Raw genomic sequence first — 23,186 nt, 5'->3', positions numbered from 1 at the left:
AAACACACAGTCTGGTGCTGTTCGGAGATTTGTTTTCCTTGTGTTTATCTCCCTACGCCAAGTGTAGGCTATTAAAGCTTGGGTTTCCTGAGCCAATAGCGGGAATCATTTTTGTTCTCAGTGACTTTGGATTAAAGGGATTGGCACATGTGTTCTCTTGTGCGGAGTGGACACACACTGGGTTCCAGGCACGCCTCCTGCAAACTCTTTTTGTGGAGACTTCATTACTATTCTGTTAATACAGTCAAGGCACACAGCTCTCAAGCTCTTAAACACATTGCTGACCTGAAATGTGTGAATTTCCGCTTCGGTGTTCACTCTGTGGTGGGGCACATGATCTGTACCTAGTTGTGCCTTCAGAACTATTTCTGTTTTCGTTTTTTTTATTAAACTGGTCCATGATGGATGCAGTCTGTGGAATCTGCTTTGGGTGAGAGGGTCTGTCACAAGGACAAAATTACTGGTTAGCAGATTATTGGGGTTAAACAGCAGCATTTAATGCAGTTACCTTATCAGTCTCAGGTGTTACCTATAACATGGAAACAATGATCCATTCTTGCACCCCTCCTCCTTGCATCCAGCACTTAACCTGTGCAGCCAGGACAGAAGGAAGCACCTGCAAGCCTCTCCCTGTGCAGCATCTGGGACCATATTCAGTGTGGTCAAGGACTTCTTTTAAACCCATCATTGTTGTTGGTTTTATCTCCCCATAGGTTCTCAGCATGGTGATCAATGCAGCTTACAAGCCAGGGAGTGTTTTACGAGAACTGCAGCTTGTGGAAGACCCTCAGTGGAATTTCCAGGAGGAAACGCTTAAAGCAAAGTAAGTCTTCAATGTGTGTTCTTTTATTTGGGAGGTTTCAGAAAGGGAACTGACTAGGGAAAAAAAAAAAAAAAAAAAAAAAAAAAAAAGGTAAGAGAAGGGGTTTTTTTTTCTATTGTGAGAGTTTTACTTTTCTAGTTATCGTTTTGCTTCATTGAATTATTTGACTCATTCCATAGCAACTTCAGAAATGAAATATTCACCTGAACAGTTCATTTCTATTGTCTTTCTCCAAGCAGCCATCCAGTTTTTGATGAAGTCAAGTCCTGAGTTTTATGATAAGCTGTTCTTATAAGCTTGTCTATTACTGAATGAACTCAATTCCTGGCTTTCTAAATGGAGGAGTATTGCTACTTTTAAATTAGAGCCTGTCAGGCTAATGCAGGAAAAACTGGTGAGAATGAATAGCACCAAAAAAAGTTCAAACAAATTAGAAGGGACACATTTTTTAGCAGGAGTGTGATTAGGGCAAAATACTAGCAGATTAGAGATTCAGATCAAGATTTGATGCTTTTCTAGAACGTATTCTTCAATTCTCTTCTAAACAGCATCAAAGAATACTGAATTCCTCCTTCCAGCATTAAAATCTACCTGTTTATGTCTTCTTTATGTAATGGGCACTATACTTAGGATGTATTTCAACAACCATTGTCTGTGTGAAAGAGGGGATTCTCACCTGAACTCTCTCAGAGTCCTTCTGAAGAATAGTTCTTCCCACTTGAAGATGGATGTCAACAAATAATTCTTTGAAGAAAGCTCTCTTTGTTGACTAATGGTCACCTTGACTTTTTAAGTACTGTAGTTAAATGCAGTGAATCTCACCCTTTGTACTGAACTCTGTAACTCCTTTTCAAAGAAAAGCAATTTTCTCTTGGTTATTTGATATGAATAGCTGCCAAACACATCACTATTGATGGCTACTGTATTTGATCTTTGCCCATGCAGATATTGCAGAGAGCTCATGGTTGAGGGAGGGAGTTGAGAAACTTCTGCTCTGCCTATGCTTAAAATGCTTTCCTGAAGGAGGATTGCAAACTGAAGTGAAAATCTACTAGAAGCATCCTATTTTTAATTTGCTTCTTTCAACCATGTGGAATGTCAGGCTTTTGTGTTTGCCAGTGGAGATGCTGTGAATGGAAGTCTAAAAGTCAGCCTCCCACGTGCAGATTTCCATTTAAAACAGGTCTTTGTCCATGACCTGGTTTTCCTTGATTCCAGGATTCCACAGCTTGTGCGACAAATATCAGATAATTCACTCCTGCAGGTACTTAGCAGTTGTGAAATCAAGTTGTAATGCCCTGTATTACTTAACATCCTCTCCAGCAAAGAACTGAGCTTACAGGCAGTTTTCCTACTAGCAGTATCTTGAGGAGGATTCTGTTGGGATTTCCGATTTGGGTGTGGGGATCTGCCTTGTGCAAAAGCAGAAATACCTATTTTTTAAGGCAGCTGTAACCCATATTTCTAATGGGAGAGAGTGTGGAAAATGTTTAACTGACCATCCATGATAATATTTTATGTTGGCCCCCCCAGTCATAGTCCATGTACATGTTTCTGTGTGCTGGCTGCCCCAGCAGGCATCAACCTCAGCTCTCCAGGGGGTCAGGCTCCATCTTTCAGCTTTATTAATCCACAGAATGGATCATCACAGGCTCAGAGCCAAGACAGCAAGTTTTCAAGTGCCTTCTGATATCAGCAAAGGATTCTCCTCCGGTGTGGCATTGCCCTCTGGCTCCTGGGGAGACGAAGCTCTTGGGGCTGGACAGCACCTTGTTCATGCAGCTCTCTGGCTTCTGCGTCTGATCTCTTCACAGAGCAGTGCTTGGTGCCCATGCCAGCTTCCCTGTGGGTATTTTGAGTACTTTTAAGAGTGGGTGGCAGAGGGTTGATGTGCCCCAAGACTCTCTGGCTACCCTAGGACTTCCTTCTTTTTTCCTCCTTTAGTTTGCTTGAGTTGCTCCATCCAGAAGTTTTAATGTGTTTGGTTGTTCAGGAGCAGAAAAGAAAACACATTCATGAAACCAGATGCTATGGAACATGCAGGCAGCACATGACACCTTCCACCAGGTGTGACAGTGCTCCAGAATCTTAAACAGACACCTGTAATGAGCAGCAGGGACCTGCCACAAGCAGCTTCCAGCTCCATGGGCTCTGGATGGTGCCTGTTGCTGAGGATGACAGTTCCAGAGCCAGCTGTGATGGGACACATCGTGTCACTGCCTTCTTTCTGATGTGGACCGGCACCTCCTTGGATCTTGGCAGTGCTGTTTGTTTGCAGTGCCTGCAGTAGGGTAGAGCAAAGGGATTGTTGAAGAGAAAGCTGCTTTTCCCACTGTCCCAAATGCAAGGTTTTGCACTGCCAGGAATGCATTATCTCAGTCCTGGGGCAGCCTGCATTTAGTTCACTCTGCTGTCATGAGTGACCACTGTGGAATCAATTGCACTCACCTTGCAAAGAAGATAAAACAATTTAGATAGTCCAGAGAGATGTGTTTGCAGTGTGGGATGGCAGGCGTTCCCCATCAGCGCTGCTGGCTCCGTGTGAGAAGAGTCAAACCTGATTTATTGGTGATGATGAGTTAGAAATGTCAGGCTTGAGCCTACTGAGGTCCCATGAGGGCCAGTTGAAGCTGTTGGCGTTCAACCGTTATAGTTTTGATGGTCTGAAATTCAGTGCCTACATCTTGATTTGCCTTCCCAATTTTACATAAAATGCTGAAGGGACTCTGTGCTTTTCAAGGGTTTTCATTTCTAAAGGCTGATAATGGGGCTGTTTGGATTTACTCATTTTTGCAGGACTTTGGACATAAACAAAAGCAGTGTGTGCACAAAGTTATCTCCTGGGTCTTGTATGAAGCCCTGTTGATCAAAATAATAAAGATGAGTATTCCTGGACTCCTTCATTAAATGAAATTCCAAGAACTGCTCAAATCCACTAGCTGAACTCTAGGAATATTTACCCCTCTGCCAGACATCATTGCTTATTTACGAGGCTGCATTTCAAAGAAAGCCTTTTCACTGCAGTTGCTTTAGAAGACTGCCTTTAACTTACGATAGATGAGGCTGAGGTGCTTGAAATCTTCTTTGCCTCAGCCTTTGCTAGCGAGGGTTGGCTCTCAGGCTTCCCAGGGCCCTGATTGTGTTTGAGGGAGAGAAGTGTTACCGACAGTGGGTGGAAAAGAATCTAAGGACACTGAATGTGCACAAGTGCATGGAAGCATTTGGGATGCAGCCAGCTCTGCCTGGGAGAGCTGGCCAATGTCATTGGAAGGCTGCTCTCTGACGTGTTTGGAAGTTGATGAGGATGAGGGAAGAATCCTAACTTTTGGAAAAAGGCAATTATCACACTCCTCCTTAGGAAGGGCAAGGAGGATCCAAGTAACTGCAGGCTGTCAGCTTAACTTTCCTGGAAAGGTTATTAGCCAGATCCTCTTGGAAGCCATTTCCAAGAACATGCTGGACCAGTAGGGGGCTGGCAAGAAGCAAAGGGTGAGTTGTGCCTGATGTGATGAAGTAACTGGTTTGTGATAGAGGAAGAAACAGTGGAAATCAATTTGTGTTCATTTTGAGCAAGGTTCTCCAAACTAGGATCAGTGGAACTTAAAACTTTTATTTATGTAATCAGATGGAAATCTAATGAGACAATGCCTTACAACCAGAACATTCCAGTGCCTTTTCTGAATCCTGTGTTCAAGAGTACAAAATGCCACTGGATGATTAAATAGCTTTGAAGGAAGTTAACTCCTTATGTTTGGCAGACTTTAAGGTAGAAAGAAGAAACAGAAATTTCTTGCAAAGAAGAGAAAGGAGTTTTCAGTCTCCGAAAAGGATATGGAGACTTTTATCTTCTGAGTTGTTCAAATAAGTCTCAAGAATTGTCAGAATGCCTTAGAACAGGACTATTGAAAAGGAAGTTCTCAATGTTCTTGCTGTTTGAAGTTTTTCAGCGCAAGACTTTTTGTGTCATCACACAGCAGTCCCTAACTGGAGCTTCTAGAAGGCACTGTGTTCTCATGGACCTCTAATCTATTTTAGGGAGCTTCAATAGATAAATTCTATTGCAAAGTGCTATTCATTTAGATTTTTGCTCATGGATTAGCAAGTGTATTTTTCATGGAAATGCTTCCAGCCTTAAGGTTTTCTCCAAGTTGGTATCTGAGGGCAGAGAAGGGGGAAGAGGAAAGAAAGATTCCTTTCATTTTAGCTGAAAAACCTTTTTTTCTTAAAAGAGCAGCAATTCCTAAGAAAACCAAAAATAATATCCTTGACACAGCAGTTTTCCAAGTCTCCAGTGCTGCCATGCTGTGCGTGCAGATACTTGTTGCTGGCAAGTGCTTGAGAAGGTAGGACCCCTGGTATAAAAACATAAATAAGAGCATCAGAAGTTGGTAACTTCCTGAGAGATGCTAATGGAGAAGGTTTTCCGACAAAGGAGCTCCTTCCACATGGCTGTCCTAGGAACAGCTCAGATTACATTTGGTGGAGCCTGTGTTAAAAATCTTTAGTGTGTGAGGAGTATGGAAAATATTAGTAGAACCTGGTTTATAGTTGAAAGAGGTGCTGCCAAGACCAAAATGATGTAAAAAATACTGCTGTGGCCAGTACCAACACCTTAGGTTGTTGAGACTGATTGCTGCAGTCATGGAGACCTCCATTTTGCCATCCTCTCTGTTAATTAAAATGTGTGTTGCATTCAAAGCAGACTATGAAATCAGACAGTTGTTCATTTTCGTAGTTTCATCTTTTCCTTTCAGCAGGCACTATAGTACAATGGGTCCTGCCTGGGCAGCCAAACACAATAGGAAGCACACAGTTAGAAAAAGTCAGCCATCCTTGAATAACACCCATCAGGCAGCTTTCTTAGCTTCTAAGAAGGAAGATCAAGAGGCAAGTTGATTAGAATGCTTTTGCAGGGAAACAAAACCAGATGCAGTCTTTTCATCCTAGTGGTGAAAGTCAGAACAAGGACAAATAAATGTGAGTTAAATTCAGATGCATCCAGACATAAAATGAGGTATAGGCACATGAGGTGTAGGTACAGGTGCTGCCTGTGCCATGATTCTTCCACTGTGGAGACCCTTGAGGCTGGTGCTTGTCTGGAAGTGCTGGTTTAGTCCAAGCAGAGTTATTTGTGTCCAGGTGAAAGCAGCGCAGTGAAATCCTGCAGCCTGTCACAGACTCATGGCCCAACGATCCAGGCTGTCATTAAACTTTAATGGCTCCTGGAGAAGTAATAAGTGCAGGAGTCTTTTCAAACACATTGAAAAGAAATATAAAGCTTTTATAAGTAGATGTGTTTAAATGCCTGCGGCATTTGGTGGTTTTGGTATTAGGTATTGCCAAACCCTCCTCAGCCAGCCCGCCTCTGCAGCTGTTTCATAGGGAAGCTGGGATCATAACAGTGCTCTGTACCTGGAAGGAATGCTTTTCCCTTTTACATCATCTGTCCAGGTCTTTCAGGGTGTGTGAAAAATTGGCTCATTGAGTCATTCATGAATTCAGGTGAATGAATTCAGGATTGTCTTGGCACAAAATGGCGTATCAGAGCCTGGCACCTTGCAGGAATGCTCATTTAGGTTTTATGCTGAGGTGATAATTTGGATTGCGACCGGAGGATGTTTGGACTGGACTGTTCTCAGAGCCAAGTTTTATTTGGGTTTCCCCATTATAACACTTCATGTGCCACAGTTTCAAATCCTTTTCCCACACCCCTTTTTTTCAGAAAGAGCTGTCTGAATGTTTTAACTCTCTGGTCACATCTTTATTTCACCACCTCCTTCTCTTCCTCTCCCATATCTATCAGCAGCTGCTAGGAAACTGCAGATCTTCATACACTGACAAATGCTTTGTTTCATTTTTCCTGGTGCCTATATCTTTTTCTTTACTTGCCTCCCATCCAATAATCTTTTTTCCACTATTGTTCCCTCTTTTTCTTCTGTTGTGTGTTACTTTTCCCGACTCTGAGCACGTTTGTAATGCCAGCACTGGGCTCTGGCGTAGTTGTCTCTCATGTTGCATTCCTCAGGATGCGTAAGAGATGTTTTTAAAACCTTATCTCACTGTTTGCAACAGCTTGCTGCTGCTGTTTAATAAATTACAGGGATAATTGGTTTTCCAGGGTTTCACATCTACAATGTAGTACAGCAGGGATGTAACTGTATCTTTCTCATCCATTTATCGCTCAAGAAGAGTTCATATGAAACACCAAAATAAATGTTCCAGTGGTGTAGCAAATTTAAGACAAACCTTTCATTGCGGGTTTCTGCTCCAGGCATTCCCTGTAGGAATCAGTTTTTAGGGCCTGTTGCTGCAACCCTGTTAAATAACTCCAGCGACTCCTGATGAGTTCCTCAGGTTTTGTAGCGCCCACATCTCAAAGTGGGGAAATCATCTGGTCCCAGGGTAGCAGAAATTATTGTTTCACCCAGACACTTATTCACAGTGAGTGTGTCCTCATAGCCACAGCTGGCACCATGATGGGGATTGTTGGGAACTGGAACATGATACGGGAGCAGGAGAGATGGCTGTGGAGAAAACCAAAAGTGCACTGGGGTCTTAGGGAGTTCAGTTTAAACACAGGGAGGTGGCCAGAAAGCTCTTCAGGGTGTATAAGCATCTGATCATGGATCAATATATGAAGAGAGACTGCATCCCTCTCCCAAAAACTTTGCATCAGTTCACAATAAGGGCTTGCTGTCCTGTGTAGTATCCTCACCAAGCCTACTGAGATTTTTTTTCCCTTCTCTTGCCATATCTACAGATACATCCAGTGTGCCCATAGATTCCTTCCCAAATTAGGTCCGCACCTTCATTTTATTTAAGCCTTTTCTTCCTTGAGTCCATCTGAAATGGAGTCACTATAAAAAGTACACCTATTCTGCCCGCATTCTCAATAGAGACACGCTTACAAAAGTCCCTGGGGAGGATTTCTCCCTGGCAGAGGGGAGTCTGGTCTGTAGCACCACAGGATTTTGCTGGATGGGTGACGTGAGGTCCTGTGCTCCTCCCTAGGTACAGAGGGAAGACGTACAGGGCGACCGTGAAGATCGTGCGGACGTCGGACCAGGTGGCAGATTTCTGCAGGAGGGTCTGTGCCAAGCTCGAGTGCTGCCCCAACCTCTTCAGCCCTGTGCTGGTGGCTGAAGTCTGCCCTGAGAACTGCTCCATCCACACCAAAACCAAATACAGTGAGTATTGGAAAAATGCCTCTTGGTGCTGGCTGGGAACCAGAGAAGTGGGAGAGAACATGTGGCGAAGAACAGGAGTTGTGTGATATGTTAATACTCATGAGGATTCATCTCATGTAAGAGCAGTTATTTAATCCTGAGGCCACCACAGGTTCCCTTAGAATCCTCCTCTACCAGAAAACTGTCCCTCCCACTCTGTCCAAATACATCTGTTTGAACATCATGACTTTTTGGATGTCTTCACTTCTCTTTGTATCTAAAGTTAACAAAAGGAGCATGTAAAAGGAACCTGGAGTGGGAAGCTGAGATTTTAACTTGCTACATCTGAGACAGCTTTTTTAGGTGAGATGAATCCTCTTGATAAAGAGTTCCTGGCATACACACCAGCACAGGCCAGAACCACAGTGCTGAGGTGCTGGAAGGTTTGAGAACACTGGCTCTCTACTCAGAGGGTTTAATATTTAAACATGACCCTGCCTGTTCAGGAAGGTGGTGTTAGTGTTCAGTGCTTTTTGTTGACAATATTACAGGTATTACTGGCTCTTGAACAGGTCAGGAAAGTGGAAGTGGTGTTGTCCTTCTTGCACAAAGGTTTCAAAAAGCAGCATAATTGATCTAAAGCAATTCTCTTGAATTTGGTGCCAGAGTAGGAGGAGCATGCTCAGGGGGATACTGAGATCTCTGGGGATGGGTTTCTGTAGAAGTCTACACCTGAGCTGGAGTCCTGGCTCCCACTGGTAGCAGATGGAAAGCTGGAGGAGGGCAGCTGGGGGAGCTCCAGCTGAGGTTGTCTCATCTCAAAGTTGATGGTTTATGTGATGATAATTTTTTATTTTTGATCACAACTCCATAGATTGGCTGAAAGGCTCAGTTCAGTTATGAATTTTGGCATGGATACCAAGTGCTGCTTTAATTGTCCTGGGATGCCCTTGCTGGTCAAGGACAGAGTGTCTTTCATCCCCGGAGTGTGTCAAAAGGCACTTAATACAAACATTTAACGTAAGGTCAGAGGACTCTCACATCCTTAATTTCAACCTGGGCCACAAAATAGTTGAAAGTAATAAAAACCAATTCCTTTGTAAACAGTTGAGGATAGTTGGTCCTCTCTCCTCTCTGCTGAAAACTTCAGCAAGTGGAAGGGTGTCTGAGACTGTTACTTCACACAGAACTGCATTGGATCAAGTCTGGAACTTGTTGGCCTCTTTCCCTCCAAATAAGTGCTCAGTTCTGCCTAAACACATTGTTAAATTCTGAAGTCTTCATCAATAAATCTGGATGCGTAAGAGCTGTAACACACTGTGCTAGTCCAACATGACCTATTAATGGTGTACATTTTTTTTTTCCAAATCAATGTATTTTAAAGTTTAAATTGCACTTAGAGTACAGTCTTGAACCTGGAGCAAGGAGGAAGGAGCAAGCCAAGGTTCCCTTCTTTGGGTGTTTAAAGTTTTTAATGGGCATTGTGCTTCATTTCTCCAGCTTATTATTATGGGAAGAGGAAAAAAATCATTAAGCCACCAATTGGGGAAAATAACAACATGAAAAGTGGCCATGTCAAGCCAGCCAGACGCAGGAAGAGGCGGAAATCCATCTTTGTACAGAAGAAAAGGAGATCATCAGCTGTGGATTCAAATGCTGCAGGCTCTGCAGAGGTTTGTGTCGCACTGGGATAAATCAGCAAAAACTCTTTGGTGCCTTCTTCTTGTCCCCCATTCTGCATTTTCCTTTTGGGGGGCTTATCAGCACACCTGAATACTTACAGTTTCTATTTTAGATCCTTCCTTGCTGCTCTGTTCTAAGGTCAGACTGGTTTCATTGGGGCACATTGGGGATTTTTGCCTTGTCCATTTCAGAGGTAGCAAGCAGATCTTTTGCTCCCACCTTCCCAATGCTCACTGCCTGACATGCTGCTTAATATCTCTTTATTTTATTTTCTTCCTTAAAGGCAGGCAAATGAGCCTGTTGGATGCTTTGCACAGCATTTAGCAGAGTGAAGGAGCTCTGTGATCCGTCTAAGATCTCCAAGTATTGTAATAAATAATAATAGCTCACAGCCATTGTGGTTTCAAGGAATTTTATTTTTTTTCATTAACTATTCCTGATATTTTTGGCTCGCAACATCAGGCCTTAGCATGCAAGCAAGTGCTTTGAGTCACAAATACATGGAATTTGGGGGCTCAGTCTTTCCAGTTTGCTATGTGATAAAACAGGGTCTGAGCCTCAGCAAAGATTCACGTCCAAATTAAACCTGGAATAGACTTGGTTCTGTGTGGGCTGTTTTCTGGGGACTTTTCCCATGGTGGCAGTAACAGAGCTCTTGTGTGGTTTCACTTCCTTAGCTGAGTGCCAGTGATTGCTGCTTTGTGCAATGTGAAATAAAATTGATTTACTTAAATTCTCTCTACTTCAGCTAGAGTAGGTTATTTTATTCAGCTTTCAGTTGATTGCCTGCATCCTCATGGCTTGGTCCTCATTTAGGTGTAGTTTTGCTTCATTTCCTTACATTATACCTGCTTCAAAGGAACTTAAACTTGTGTTAAGCCTAAATCAACCATTAGTCAAGTTTTTCAACCTTTCAGCCAGTTCATCTTTGTCTAAATTGCTCTCTCACTCAAGACCTGGACATATGGCTTTGAGTGCCTGCTCACACTTGTATCAGAGATAAGCTGTCAAAGTAATTTGGGCAAGTTAATACGTATATAAAGTTCAAAATGCACAGTTTCCATAAGTTGGTGAGTGCTTGTAAGCCCTTTGTGACAGAAATAACAATAATCTGGTATAATACTTTAAATAAAACTTTGGGCTTCACCTCCAGCTGTTCAGTGTCGGGCTGAAAGCAGGGAAATCTGGCTGAAATCCTCTGTCCTGCGTTCTGCAGAAATGTCACTAAAAGAGTGCTGTCCTGAACATCTTGACATTTTTGAAAGGTGCCAAAATTTCCCTTTTTTCATTACCAATAACAGCCAAACCAATCTGAAGCAATGTGAAAGTTTAAAGTCAAGCCTGTTTCTGATTTTATTTCAACTCAGTCAACCTGAATTTCATTTAATCCTCTTAGTACTTTCCATTTCTCCTCCTGCGCATCTGCAGCATCACAAGTTTGGAGATACCAGCCCAAGAGAGGAACATTTCATGCCAGATGAATTATTGCTGTTGACCTCCAGCTGGGAGGAGAAAAATAATTTCCTGCCGCTTTTTTTTTTTCTTTTGCGTTTTGTAACAAACCTAAACCGTGGGCTAATTCACTTGGTGCTGTAATGAAAATGAGGTAATTCAGTGTCTTAGTCTGGAAAAGACAGGTGTCTGCCAGGGAGAGCTGGAGCTTCCCTTGGAATGGAGAATGTAAACCCCCTTCCTCCCAACTATAATAATTTTGAAATTAAGGGGCTTTCAAGCAAAGATATGGGAATAAGAATAACAGTTCTTTCCCAAGAATATTAAAAATAAAAATGTAGTAGTAAAAAAAAAAAGCAAACAAACAGAAAAAACACTGACAGAGTCGAAATACAACCTAGCACCCTGTTGGTCAGGGTGTTGGTAGCAATCCAGTTAAGTCCTCCTGGAGTGACAGATGTGGTTCTGTTGGAGCAGAGATGATTCTGTAGAAGGGTGTAGTTTTCCTCTCAAAACTCTGAAAACACCACCTCTCCAGTGGTGAGATGGGTCCAGTCTTCCTCTGGGAATCCAGTGGAAACAAGCTGTCCTGGTGTTGTGAATCTCAGGTTTTATCCAGGTAGGAATGCTTGGCTCCTCCCCCTGGGTGGAGCATCTCCCAGTGGGATGATGGAATTGTATCAGCCATGCAGTGAGCCTCGATGGCCTATTAGCAGGAGATGTCCATCTGGAGGGAGGATGGGTCCTGGAAGAGGTAAGAGCACTGCCCCACCTGGTTTAAACAGCTGGCCCATGAACAGAAGACACCGGCCCCCTGTGCCCCAGAGTCAGGAGGAATGGGTCCTAGAAGAGAAAATCACCTCCCCAGCCAGTTCAACAGATGGTAACAGAATACATACTTTTGGTTACATCTTGTGTTGTAACACAAGACCTTCGGTTAAAATAAATGTTACCCCAGACTAGCATGGCCATGGGAATGCGGTTTGACCTTGTGTCTTTGGCTTTGCTGCTCTGTCCACCTCCTGGATGCTGTTTGTCTGTGCAGGAGAGTGAGGATGAGGAGCCGGATGCCATGGAGGACGAGACGGGGAGCGAGGAGACGAGCTCGGAGCTGCGCGATGACCAGACGGACACGTCCTCGGCCGAGGTGCCCTCGGCCAGACCGCGGCGAGCGGTCACCCTGCGGAGCAGCACCGAGCCGGACAGGCCTCCTCCCACGGAGAGAGCCCGGCGGAGCCGCAGGCCCCAGCCCCAGTCCTGCAGCGAGGCAGAGAAGGGCACGTCAGCCAAGGAAGTGAGTGTGTCCCATTTCATAGCAGAATTCCTCCTAAAATAACCTTCAACGCCTTGCTGGTCTGAGGAGGGCACCCCTGCTGTTATTGATTAGGAGTGGCGGTAATAACGACACACTGACTTTCCATTCTCCAGGACAAAAGAGTGATCTTTATTTTTCAGTACTCCTTTATATAGACAGTTCAGAGAAAGAGACAGGAATGGACATTCAGAACAACACCCCTTGACTGTTTTTTACAAGTAAACAGCATGTTAGAAAAAACACCACCTTGACGGTTTTCCACCTTCCAAGGATTGTATTTGATTCCTCCTCCCAGTTTCTCAGGCCAATGTGAGAAAGTTACGTGATTTGATTTCACACAGGCTCAGACTCTGCTGTTGCTGCCTGATCTCTCGCTTTCAGTATCCACACCCTGCCTTGATTCTCCACAGGAGGTAGTTCGCTTTATGAAGGCCTTTCTTATTTCTTTTCTTCGCAGGAAATTAAGCAAGAAGAGGAAGAGAAACTCGTCCTGGACAGTAACCCGCTGGAGTGGACTGTGACTGATGTCGTGAGGTTTATTAAACTCACCGACTGTGCACCCCTTGCCAAAATATTTCAGGAGCAGGTAGAAGTCCTTTTGTCACTTGTGCCTCTGTGTCTGTGGTGCCTGTTTGTGTTAAAGTACATCCCACCTTGCTGGCTGGGCTTGGGGGTTTGATAAAGAGATCATGACCAGACTTCAGATCCGTCAGACCCGGTTACAACACCAGTTTTGGCAAGGCATGAAAACCCTTAGAAATTTGAGTCAGAGCCTTGCCCAGATCCTCAGGGAGTCCAGAAACTCAATAGCCCTCAATAAAACCCATGCCATACCGATGTCCTATAGGTAGGAACCTCAGTGTAAAAACAGGTCGTGGTTACCTGGTACATACCAGGCTTTCTCCTGGCCACATAGGTTCCACCCTGTTCTTAAATACTGCCCTGGCAAGCAGAAAAATGCCGCTTGAAACCCAAACTGGCTGTCTGAATTTTACCATTAACACCTAGATGTCCCAACTGTGTAGACACCTAATTCCTAACTGCGTTCCTCTGAACATCTGCCAGTCATGCCTTGGATGACGTAAATTTAGGAGAAACCAGTCTTCTCCCCATTAAGCAGATAGGTTTGCAGAAGCAGAAGCCAGTGTTCTTCATCTCAAGCTAGTGTGAGTGTGTAAAATTTATGTGGAAAGAGCCATTCCTTGGCTAATGAGTAGCAGCCACTGCTGAGGGTAAAAGGGCAGCACTAACGAGCTGTAGTTAGGAAGAAGCAAGTGTGGTTAATTAGTCAGTGGTGTGGCCAGCTGCTCATTGAACTGTCTCTGGTTCTTCGCCATGGATGACTCCAGCTGCTGGGTCTGGGAGAAGGTGGAGAGTGAGTCTGGAACGAGTGAAACTCTCCAGAGCAGGGTGCTGCAGTTGCTGTGTCACAGCGAGCTCCAACCATTTGTTAACCAGCCTGGAACAACACCAGGGTTTGGAAGCCAATGCTGTCTCTCCGTTTCCAGAGAGTTTTACAGGGGTTTGAATGAAACACAGATGAGTGGAGCTTTTCCTTATGAAGCCCTGGTGCAACGATCTGTGCCATCAGCCTCCAGTGGAGGATGGACCTGAGCTGTGGACAAAGCAGCACTTCAAGTGTCTAAATCCTCCTTGTGTTCAATGCTGCCTAATCAGGGCTGTCCTGGGGAGCTTAGGTTGGCTGTGATTTGCTGTGCATAGACTCTCATCTTCCCTAAAGGGTAAAAAGCAGTTTTGTGGCCTGATCATCTCAGTGCATTAAAGATTGAAGAGAACTTGAGCTGTTCATTAAGAAGAGAATTGTAAATCCAACAGGAGTTCCCAGTAAAATTGCTCATCCGGGATACTGGTTGATGGAGTTATGCTTGAGGCAAAGATGTGACCTGCAGAGGTCCTTTCCAGCCTGCACTATTCTGGGATTGTGGGACATTAGAGATTGCAAGGGCTAAGCAAATTGTGGGCCAAAGGTGGTGGGGAAAAGGTCTGACTTGGCAGTGGGACCAGCACCAGTTTCTCCATTCAGGTCCCTCCTGTGCCTTCTGGTGTCTCTCTGCATTCTGCCCCTTCTTTCGGTTCCTCAGGCATGAAATGGGACTGAACAGATCTCTGTGGACTCTGCAGAGGTTCTTTAGGTGATTCTTCATTTCAGCAGCTGGGAGGCTTTTCCCAAGCTGGGGGTTAAGGTGAGAACCTATGAAGAGACACTAGACAACTTCTGAGAAGCCATGTTGTATCTCAGGAAAAGGAGATGGGCAGTGTCAAAGTGGGAGAAAAAAGAAGAGGGTAAAAGAACTTAATTTTTAGGGCAAACTCCCCTTCTTGTTCCTCCAAACTTACTACTGCATTCTGCCCTCCAGAGTCCATGAAAAAAAAAAACATTTTCCCCGTGTTTCTTTCCCTAGGACATCGATGGCCAGGCCCTCCTGTTGCTGACACTGCCCACGGTGCAGGAGTGCATGGAGCTGAAGCTGGGTCCAGCCATCAAACTGTGCCACCAGATCGAGCGAGTAAAAGTTGCTTTCTATGCACAATATGCCAACTGACTGCACTCCTCCATTCCTTCCTGTCCCCCTCCTTGTTTCCCTGTCTTTTTTTACCATTTCAGCTTTTCAAGGAGTTTTCTTCCCCCATACCTTTTTTGTTTTCCGAGAACAAGTGGAATTGGAAGCACTGGGAATTAATCCGTAGGGGGAAGAAAAACACAAAAAGAAAACGAGCTACAAATGGAACTAACTTTTCTCTTCTTGTAAAGCACATGGAAAGACTGCTGGCTTCTGTCCTCACGAGCCTCTCCAACCCGTTGCTCAGTGGTGCAAGGCCAGCACAGATGAGGTGTTTTGTCACCAAACCAAACCCACCAGTGGCAGACACATTCCCAAGGAGAAGGGTCAGATGTTTCCAGGTGATCGTGGTTTGTCCAGGACAATTTCTGGACATGAATATTTCTTTTGGACAACTCTGACACTCTTCTTTCATATTGAAATGCAAGTCATCATTTGTAGCATTACCAGGGTTAAACTGCAAGTTTGATCTTGGTGATCAATGTTTTGCTGTTTTTTTTTTTCTCCCACCTCTCTGGTTTTACAAAAGGAAAAAGTGTTACACCAGGAATATAATGGTTATTCCTGAATGAATTTTGGAAGGGGACTCAACCCATGGTCTCTGTGGAATCAGACAAAGTTGCAGTGGACTGACAGGGGTGACACAGGACCTGATGGAGCAGCAGCACATCCTGAGCAACCCTGGCTCTGCACAATCAGATGAATATCTCTGTGATGGGATCTGTACAATGCTCCATTCTTGTACAGGAAAATGAAGGCTTTTTTAGGCAGAATCTTAACTCTTAAATCCAAGTCAATTCAAAGACCTGTCTTTGAGCCATATGGTGACAGCAGACTGGGATCAGGGACTGCTGCTGACCCCTGTTCTCAGAAGAACCTACTGATCAACACCAGGCTGCAGCTGCTGCATTCTCCTTCATTGGTTTCCTTCTTACATTCTTTGGAGAAGAGCGGGACCTTCTGTGGAATACATCCAGATCTTGCCCAGAGGGTGTTTTAGGCAAGAAGCATTTGACTCTGCCATGCATCACTTGGGAATTCCTAGCTTGTTTTTCAGCAAGTTTCCTGATTTGTCACTGAGGAGTGGGACAGGTGCAACTGCTGCAGGCTGGACGAGATGCTGAGACTTCATCAGAAATGTTCTTACTTGGGAGATGAGCAGGACTGGATCTGTTCTCAGCTGTTGCTTTGTTCTGAAGATCTTGTTCAAGTTTTAACCAGTTCAAGGCAGTATTAGTTGTCTTTGCATCAAATGGTGGGATTTTGTTCTTCAGAAGTTGAGGAGCAGGGTTCTATAGTGGGGCAGATATTAAAACCCAGCGGTTTAGACTGGATTTCCTACTGACAGTAGCAGGGAAATGTGTCAGCGCAACTGATTTGATAACTACTTTGGATCCCTCTCAGAGTCCCCTAAAAGTGTTGCTCAGTGTTTGGCCGCTGAAGATGGAAGGATTGCACCCAGCAAAGTGAGAGGACAGCTAAGAAAATCAGGGAGGCTGCTTCTCCCAGCTCCTCCTCACTTCAGCCCGTCCTGGTGTTACATCTGTCAGCAGGAGACAGCTCCTGGGAGGATTCTGTCACAAGAACTGGTGCATGAGGACATTCCAAGGAAGGGAAGCAGAAAGGCTGTTTGCTAAACAGCACTCCAGCACTGATCCCTTACTTGTCAAATCCAGCTTCTGCTGCTGCACTGATGTTCTTAGAGTCTCTGGCCTCTGGGATTTGTCAGAGACATTTAATGCCTTCTGGGGCACACTGCAAAAATGTCATTTTTTGTCTCCATCAGCCTTGTAACTGTAGATATTCCTATGGCAGCTAATTCCTTGTGGAGGCATGACTGCGGAGCAGACACACACAGACTCTGAGAGCAACCAGCTCTAGTGCCAGCCAGCCAGGGAATGGGTGAAGCATTGAGCCAAGAACATGGGAATCTTTTCTGGTTGTTCAGGGAAGTTACATCATATTCAAAACTCAGCTATTAACAACAAAAAAGTTTTCATTTTATCTTGCGCCAGCTCTTTTATTTCCACAGGTTTCTCTCTCCTCACTACTTGTCTTTCACTTTATTGTTCTTCAGTGTTGCCTCATTTATTACTTTCTGTCCTCTCAGAGAAGCTGATAACCTGAAATCTTTATGGTAAAATTATCTTGAGTGGTAAATGCTTTACTGTTCTTCTTTAGTCTGCAGGTTGGGAAAATGTATGGAATTGAGGTACACTTGTCTGTTGCATTGATTGCTTTCCAGAAAAGCTGGAGCTGAACTTCTTGGGCCGTTTCTTACTCAAGTGGAGAACGGGTGGTGTGGAGTTTAACTGGACAATATGCTCAGATTGAGCACAGATCGAAAGGAAATAATTACTCTTGCTTGGCTGTTGTTTCAATTCTGGAACATCAGTAAAGCTTTGGAGAAATGTGCTTCAAAGGAGATGATGGAAATCAATCTTGCTAGAGTGAAATACCACTTTACTTTGCAATGCAGAAGTGTAAACCACTGTAAATTTGTGGGATTTTTTTATTCCAGACCTGACTGATTCTAAGTTAAGTGCAGAGCTGCTGCAGTTTCACAGATGCACTAATGACAGTGATGAAGCCACATCTCCCCTCCCTGTTCTGAATTTGGCATCCAGGCCTGAAGTTCATTGTGTTGTCAGCTGCAAAAGGCCGTTGCTGTGAAGTGCTGAAATCCTGATTACCCAAGGCCATTGCCAAGGGCAGGGGAGCAGCCCTGCTGTTGTTTCTGGGCTGTTGGATGCTGACCTTCAGCACACTGACCCAGACCACTTTGTTCACACAGCAAGGCTGTGCAGGTGTTATTGGACTCTCTTCAGGCATAGGACCAAAGATGGGCGTTTTTGGAACAAAAATAGGGGGCTGAAGAGTGTATGGTGCCTGATCATCTTTATCTGCGCTAGCTTCTTTGGAGCTGAACTGAACAGATCCATGGGCAGGTCCCTGCTCCCTTCACAACCCTTACCTTGACAGAATCAGCCAATTCCCACTTTTCAGGCCCAAAGCATCTATCTCTGAAATTGGATTAAGGCATTAATTTAAGGAATGTCCATGATTCTCTCGTTGCTTGTCCTGTCTTCCTCCTGCTGTCATGGATACTCTTCAAGAAAAGTGATCTTTGGTTTCAGGGTTTTTTCTTCCTTTCTCAGCTCACAAACACAGCTGCCAGGATGACCAAACCCTGCTTCTTCCTACCTCCCAGAGGCATGAAGGCTTCTCAGATCTGAGGAGGATTTTACAGCTTCCAGCTCTTTTGTGTTATCCATGTTCCATAACCCTTGATAGTTTGATCCTGCAGGGTGTAGAAACCTCCCAAAAATGCCGTGTGCCCTCAGAAAACACCAAAACTCAGGCACACTCTGTCCTTAGTGGAGTATCCAGTAGATGCATGTCCTAGCTGAGATGGCCTGACCCACCCTGACAGAGGTATTTGGATGCCTGCTAGGATTTAAAAAAGTTTCTCAGTGGGGTACCTAAGCTCCTTTATTTTACTCTGGGCAAACAGCTAATTTGCCTTAAACTGGAAAGTCAGCATTCCTTGGCTTTAACTTTGAGCCTGTTGCAGTCCCAGTTGTGTGGTGTCCCCATCTGAGCCTTTTGGAGGCAAACCAGGCAATGTTGGGCTGCCATAACCAACATTTAGACACCTTAAAGCCTGCCTTGGTCATTTCAGGACACGGGATGGAATTTGGCAGAGCTGCTGTGCCATCTCAGTGTTTCAGAAGCACCGTACAATCAAGGCACTTCAAATACTTTGTGTTTTCCTGGTGCAGTGCATCTGGAAAATGGTGAACTCAGATTGTTCCTCTCATTTCCAAATTCAAGTGCCAAAGGAGAACAACATGCTGCAACTGAACAACATTGAAACCAGCTTTATTATGCGTGGATAAATACAGTCCCAAGGGCTCCATTTTGGTGCTAAGATGTTGCTCACACTGTATTTTCCATTGCTTGGGATTGCAAAGCTGATTTCTTATTCCAGGAAATATTTTCTGTAATCTGCAACATCTTGAATATGAGGATTTGGTTGTTTTTTTCTTATGATTGTACACTTTTTAACTTGGATACATTAAACAAATATTCCTTCACCCACAATCCTGGGTGTTTTGGAGATGTTTTATACAATATATTTATGTAAAAATACTTTCAAAATGTGGATGCATGTATATTTTCTCCTCAGTAATATTCTATATCACATCAGCTGACGCAGAACTAAAGGAATCTCTTAACTCAGGATTTGATCCAGAAATAACTGAGGTTAGTATTAGGGCCCTCATAGATGTGTGGGCTATGGGACCAGTTCTTCACCAATTTCTCGCACATAGAAGTCAGAGTGTGCACTTAATTAACAGAAAATTTAAATGCCTCCTTCTCCTAGCAGGCAGAAATGCAGCTGCACTCTGCCAGACATTGCAGGAGAGGGTTTGTGTCCTTAGGTGCTCATGAACTCCCAATAAAGGAACAGAAGCCTTTAATGGTCTCATTTATTCTTTGGTACAATACTCCAGCAAGAAGTGTAAATGGTGTTAATGGCTGTTAATGTAGAATATGAGCCAGTCATCAAAGATGAGGGTTTTATAGCCCAGCAGTGCTTTAAATGTCAGCTGTCCTGCAGAAAAAGAGTGGTTTTGCAGTGATTTGGTGCCATGCAGAAGTCACATGAACTGCAGAAACCTGGGTCGTAGTTAGAAACACTTGTGGCCGTTCTCTTTTTTTAGTCTATTGTGTTAATTTTTGCAGTGAAAAAGTCTTGATCACTGCTGAGGATATGGGAGAGGGGAGAGAGAGCTTCAAGAGGAGAGAGACTGTGGTTGTGGGCTTGAGTTGTTTGTGGAGAGGGACGTCTCAGAACAGAAGCACAGCTGGGGTCTGTGAGCATCATTCCTGAAAGCTTTTCTTTTTCACAGCAGAGATGGTTTTTGAGTCCCAGCAGGGGCCAGGTGAGAGGAGGGAAAGAAGCTGGCAATAGACTCAGAGCCACAATGCTGAAAGGTTTTAATTTTGTTTTCCCAGTGGAGATAGAGAAATCTGGCTCACAGATGTCTCTAGGCTCCTTGGCTGGATAGGAGGGAAAATCGGTCTTTCCTCTTTGTACCCAACTCCTGTGTGTCTTCTGGGTTTTGGGGGCTGAAGACTCTCCTCTTGCACCTTCCAGACCTCTGTAGGAAATACCAGGCTAAAACTTGAGCTCTTTGCCACAGGAAAAGGTGAAATTGCCCTGAGTTCAGGTTGTGGAGATACAAAACACTCTGCTCTGTGTTGTGATGTGACAGGATGAAAATGCTCATTCCCAGGCCACCCCACCTGCTTCTTGTTGCTCCAGCCTCACTGGAGATTATGGACATATAAGTGTCTGCAATTTATAGATCGTAAATGTGTGCGTTCCATTTCCCAATCCCTGTTCTGCCAAACCTGGTCAGGGATTTGCCAAGTTGTTCCAGCAGCCTTCCCCTTCAGGGACCTGCTTTCTGGAAAACACTCACGTGGGGAATGGTACCGTGACACTTCCCTGTGGACAGGCAGGGGTGTCCTCTGTGGTCCAAGGGAGGTGAAAGTCCCAAGTGCAGCCTTGGAGGGGAGTTGAGTCTTTTCATGTGCCTCGTGTAGGACAAGGCAAGCACTTGAACCCTCCTGTCTCTCGTGGAACAACAGGAACTGGCTCCACAACCAGCAGTTACGCTCCGTTCGTGGTGGTGCATGTTGGAAAACTTTGAATTGTTTTGCATTCCAGTTTGTACTGAAGGTTTTGACTCGAGGTTTGTGTACATAATCCCTTTGGTGTGTTGATACATATGTGTGTATATATATATATGTATATATATGTGCGTGTATATGTATGTGTATATATATATATACATATAAATCAATCAATGCTGGTGTTTTTACTTTTTAAAGTTCCCAGGGCCAAGGGCATGTTGTCAGTTTGCTGTAAGATTCTATTCTGTATATATGTTTCCATGTAAATAAGTGAAGATCTATATTCAGAGTTATATTTTAATTTTTATTCAGAATGAAATCCCTTTTTACTTGAAACAGTTGTAAGCCACGTTGTTAATAAAGTAACAATAAGTCATATGTCTCTCCAGGGTAGTTTTTTTTGTTTGTTTGACAGGGTAGGGTTTTCTTGTGTTTTGATTATCTTTGTGTCTAAGCTACCTGGATCAGTTTTGCCTTCACTGAGCCTCCAAACTTCCAGAGGTACAACACGGCCTCCCTGGCTCAGCCCTCCGTAGGTGCCAAGTTTGGGTTTATGCATCTTGAAGTTCTTCCCAGAAGCAGGATATGAAGCAAGAAAGGTGGTGGGTGGTGGGGAGACACAACAGCATCCAAGGACATTTTAAGAAAGTGATGGGAGCAGGGTGAAAGACAGGAATGAAAATAATTCAGTGAGCAGCAGGCAAAGGAGGGTGTAATGACTGAGGGTGTTGATGATGGCAGGACGAGAGTTACAGCAGGGCCGCAGCACATGGAGTGGGGAGACACAAAAAAAAACTTCCCCAGGTGCACAGCAGCCAGTGAAGATGGGAGAAGCCATTCTGCAGTGGGGAAAAATAGCTGTGAATTCCAAAGGGTGGGCTTCAAACGTACCTGCTTTGCCAGACATAAACCTTATGTGAGTTACGTGTCTCGTGTGACATTTTCCCTGCACTTAAAGGCTGTGCTGAGCTTAAATTCCAGCTTTGCAAGTCCTGACACCTTTCAGACCTTTCAATGGCATCCTGAGTCCTGCTCTGAAACGTCTCTGTTGGGCTGGCTTGGCTACCAAGCATTTGTCTCTGGTCTCCTCACCCATCCCCTCTGCCTCAGTGGAAGCAGGGTGGTGCACACCCCGACAGCATCCATGATGTGTGCATGGGAAAAACTGAGCACAGAGTCCACAGAACTGGCTAACGAGTGTTTGCATGGCTCTTTCTGGTTTTCCTCCATCAATCCTATTTAGATACCTCTTGTGGATACAGCAAAAGGGGAGAAACAAAATTTCTCCCTCCGTGTTCCAACGTTTCTCCAATTTCATCAAGACTGGCTGTTTTCTATCAGGCAAAAACACAACCATGGGCAGGAAAATGGGGGTAGGGTGACTTTAAAAAGAATCAAGCCGTTGAAAAATTGTTATTTCACAATGTCAGCAAGTGTTGGGATGATAATCCTGTGGTCTGACTCCTTATGACACTGTACTAAAGCCCAGGTGTTGGGAGGGACAAAAGGGCAGGTGGTCAGAGTGAAGTGACCTGTCCAGACAGCCTTGGGAATAAAGCATCAGACCAGTGAGTGCTGCTGAGTGTTGACAAATGTCCTGCTGGACCAGAGAAGAGCTCACTGAAAGCTGAAGTAGAGAATTGGAAGGATTTATCAAAGGAAATAATTCTGAGGTGAATCTGATGGTGACATAAAACCAAAATATCAAAAGCTTGAATGGTTTGTGATATTCTGCAGGATCCAGAGGTGAAAATAAATCCATATATCTCCCCATAGCTCATTACATCGTCATTTAAAAGTAATGCAAAGGTTGGACACTTGGGTTTTAAGTTTCTGCCCCAGCTCAGGCAAGACTCAGAGCTCTGAAAGAGCTAATTTTTGGAGAATATGGAGTGATTTTAGTAAAACACTGTCAAGATACTCCAACTGAGTTCCTCGGAATTAATGACCTACACATGAAATATGGATGCCATATATCATTTCCTCAGGGAAAAAATACCTAACAACCAGTTTTGCTTCTGGTATCACAGGCCAAGATTTTGAAGACACATCCATTTTTTTAGTATTTTTCATGTGTGATTAATTTGTGAAAGATTTCTTAGATACTTGATCTGGTTTGTTGACACAATCAAGCAGTCATATAAGTGGAAGTATGACCACCAACATGTAGTCAACCATCCTGTAAAAAAACACCAACCAAAGCAAAAGTTACATTTTCAGGTCTCTGAGGAAACACCATCTTCCTTTCCTGCATGCAGAATGAACAAAACAAGCAAGCAGTTATATTTCACTCCCAAGGTTTCTAGACAGACTTTCAAGGCAAATAATTATTGTTTTTAATAACCATGTTGTTGTTTCTACTGCAGCTGTTGAGAGCAGTTTTATTGCTTTTTTAATTTCAAGATTCATGCCTTTCTGTGAAATTTAATGATTCTCCAAGTCCCTCTACTGCTACAATA

At 44.1% G+C, this 23,186-nt stretch overlaps 1 protein-coding gene across 2 annotated transcripts in view; it reads left to right on the top strand.

Annotated features, from left to right (window-relative positions):
* Positions 1-21,102, top strand: part of SFMBT2 (Scm like with four mbt domains 2) — a 105,976-nt gene extending 84,874 nt beyond the window's left edge. For both annotated transcript variants that reach the window (XM_040062724.2, XM_040062725.2), the window contains 6 exons: positions 714-823; positions 7,835-8,010; positions 9,490-9,662; positions 12,170-12,418; positions 12,897-13,025; positions 14,863-21,102. In XM_040062724.2, coding sequence (XP_039918658.1) covers positions 714-823; positions 7,835-8,010; positions 9,490-9,662; positions 12,170-12,418; positions 12,897-13,025; positions 14,863-15,003 — 978 coding nt within the window. In that variant the 3' untranslated portion in view covers positions 15,004-21,102. The remainder of the gene's footprint in view (positions 1-713; positions 824-7,834; positions 8,011-9,489; positions 9,663-12,169; positions 12,419-12,896; positions 13,026-14,862) is intronic.
* Positions 21,103-23,186: the final 2,084 nt, after the last annotated feature.

The sequence above is a fragment of the Hirundo rustica genome, chromosome 4 (genome assembly GCF_015227805.2).
Source record: "Hirundo rustica isolate bHirRus1 chromosome 4, bHirRus1.pri.v3, whole genome shotgun sequence".
NCBI lineage: Eukaryota > Metazoa > Chordata > Aves > Passeriformes > Hirundinidae > Hirundo > Hirundo rustica.
This window is presented reverse-complemented; position numbering and strand designations above follow the sequence as displayed.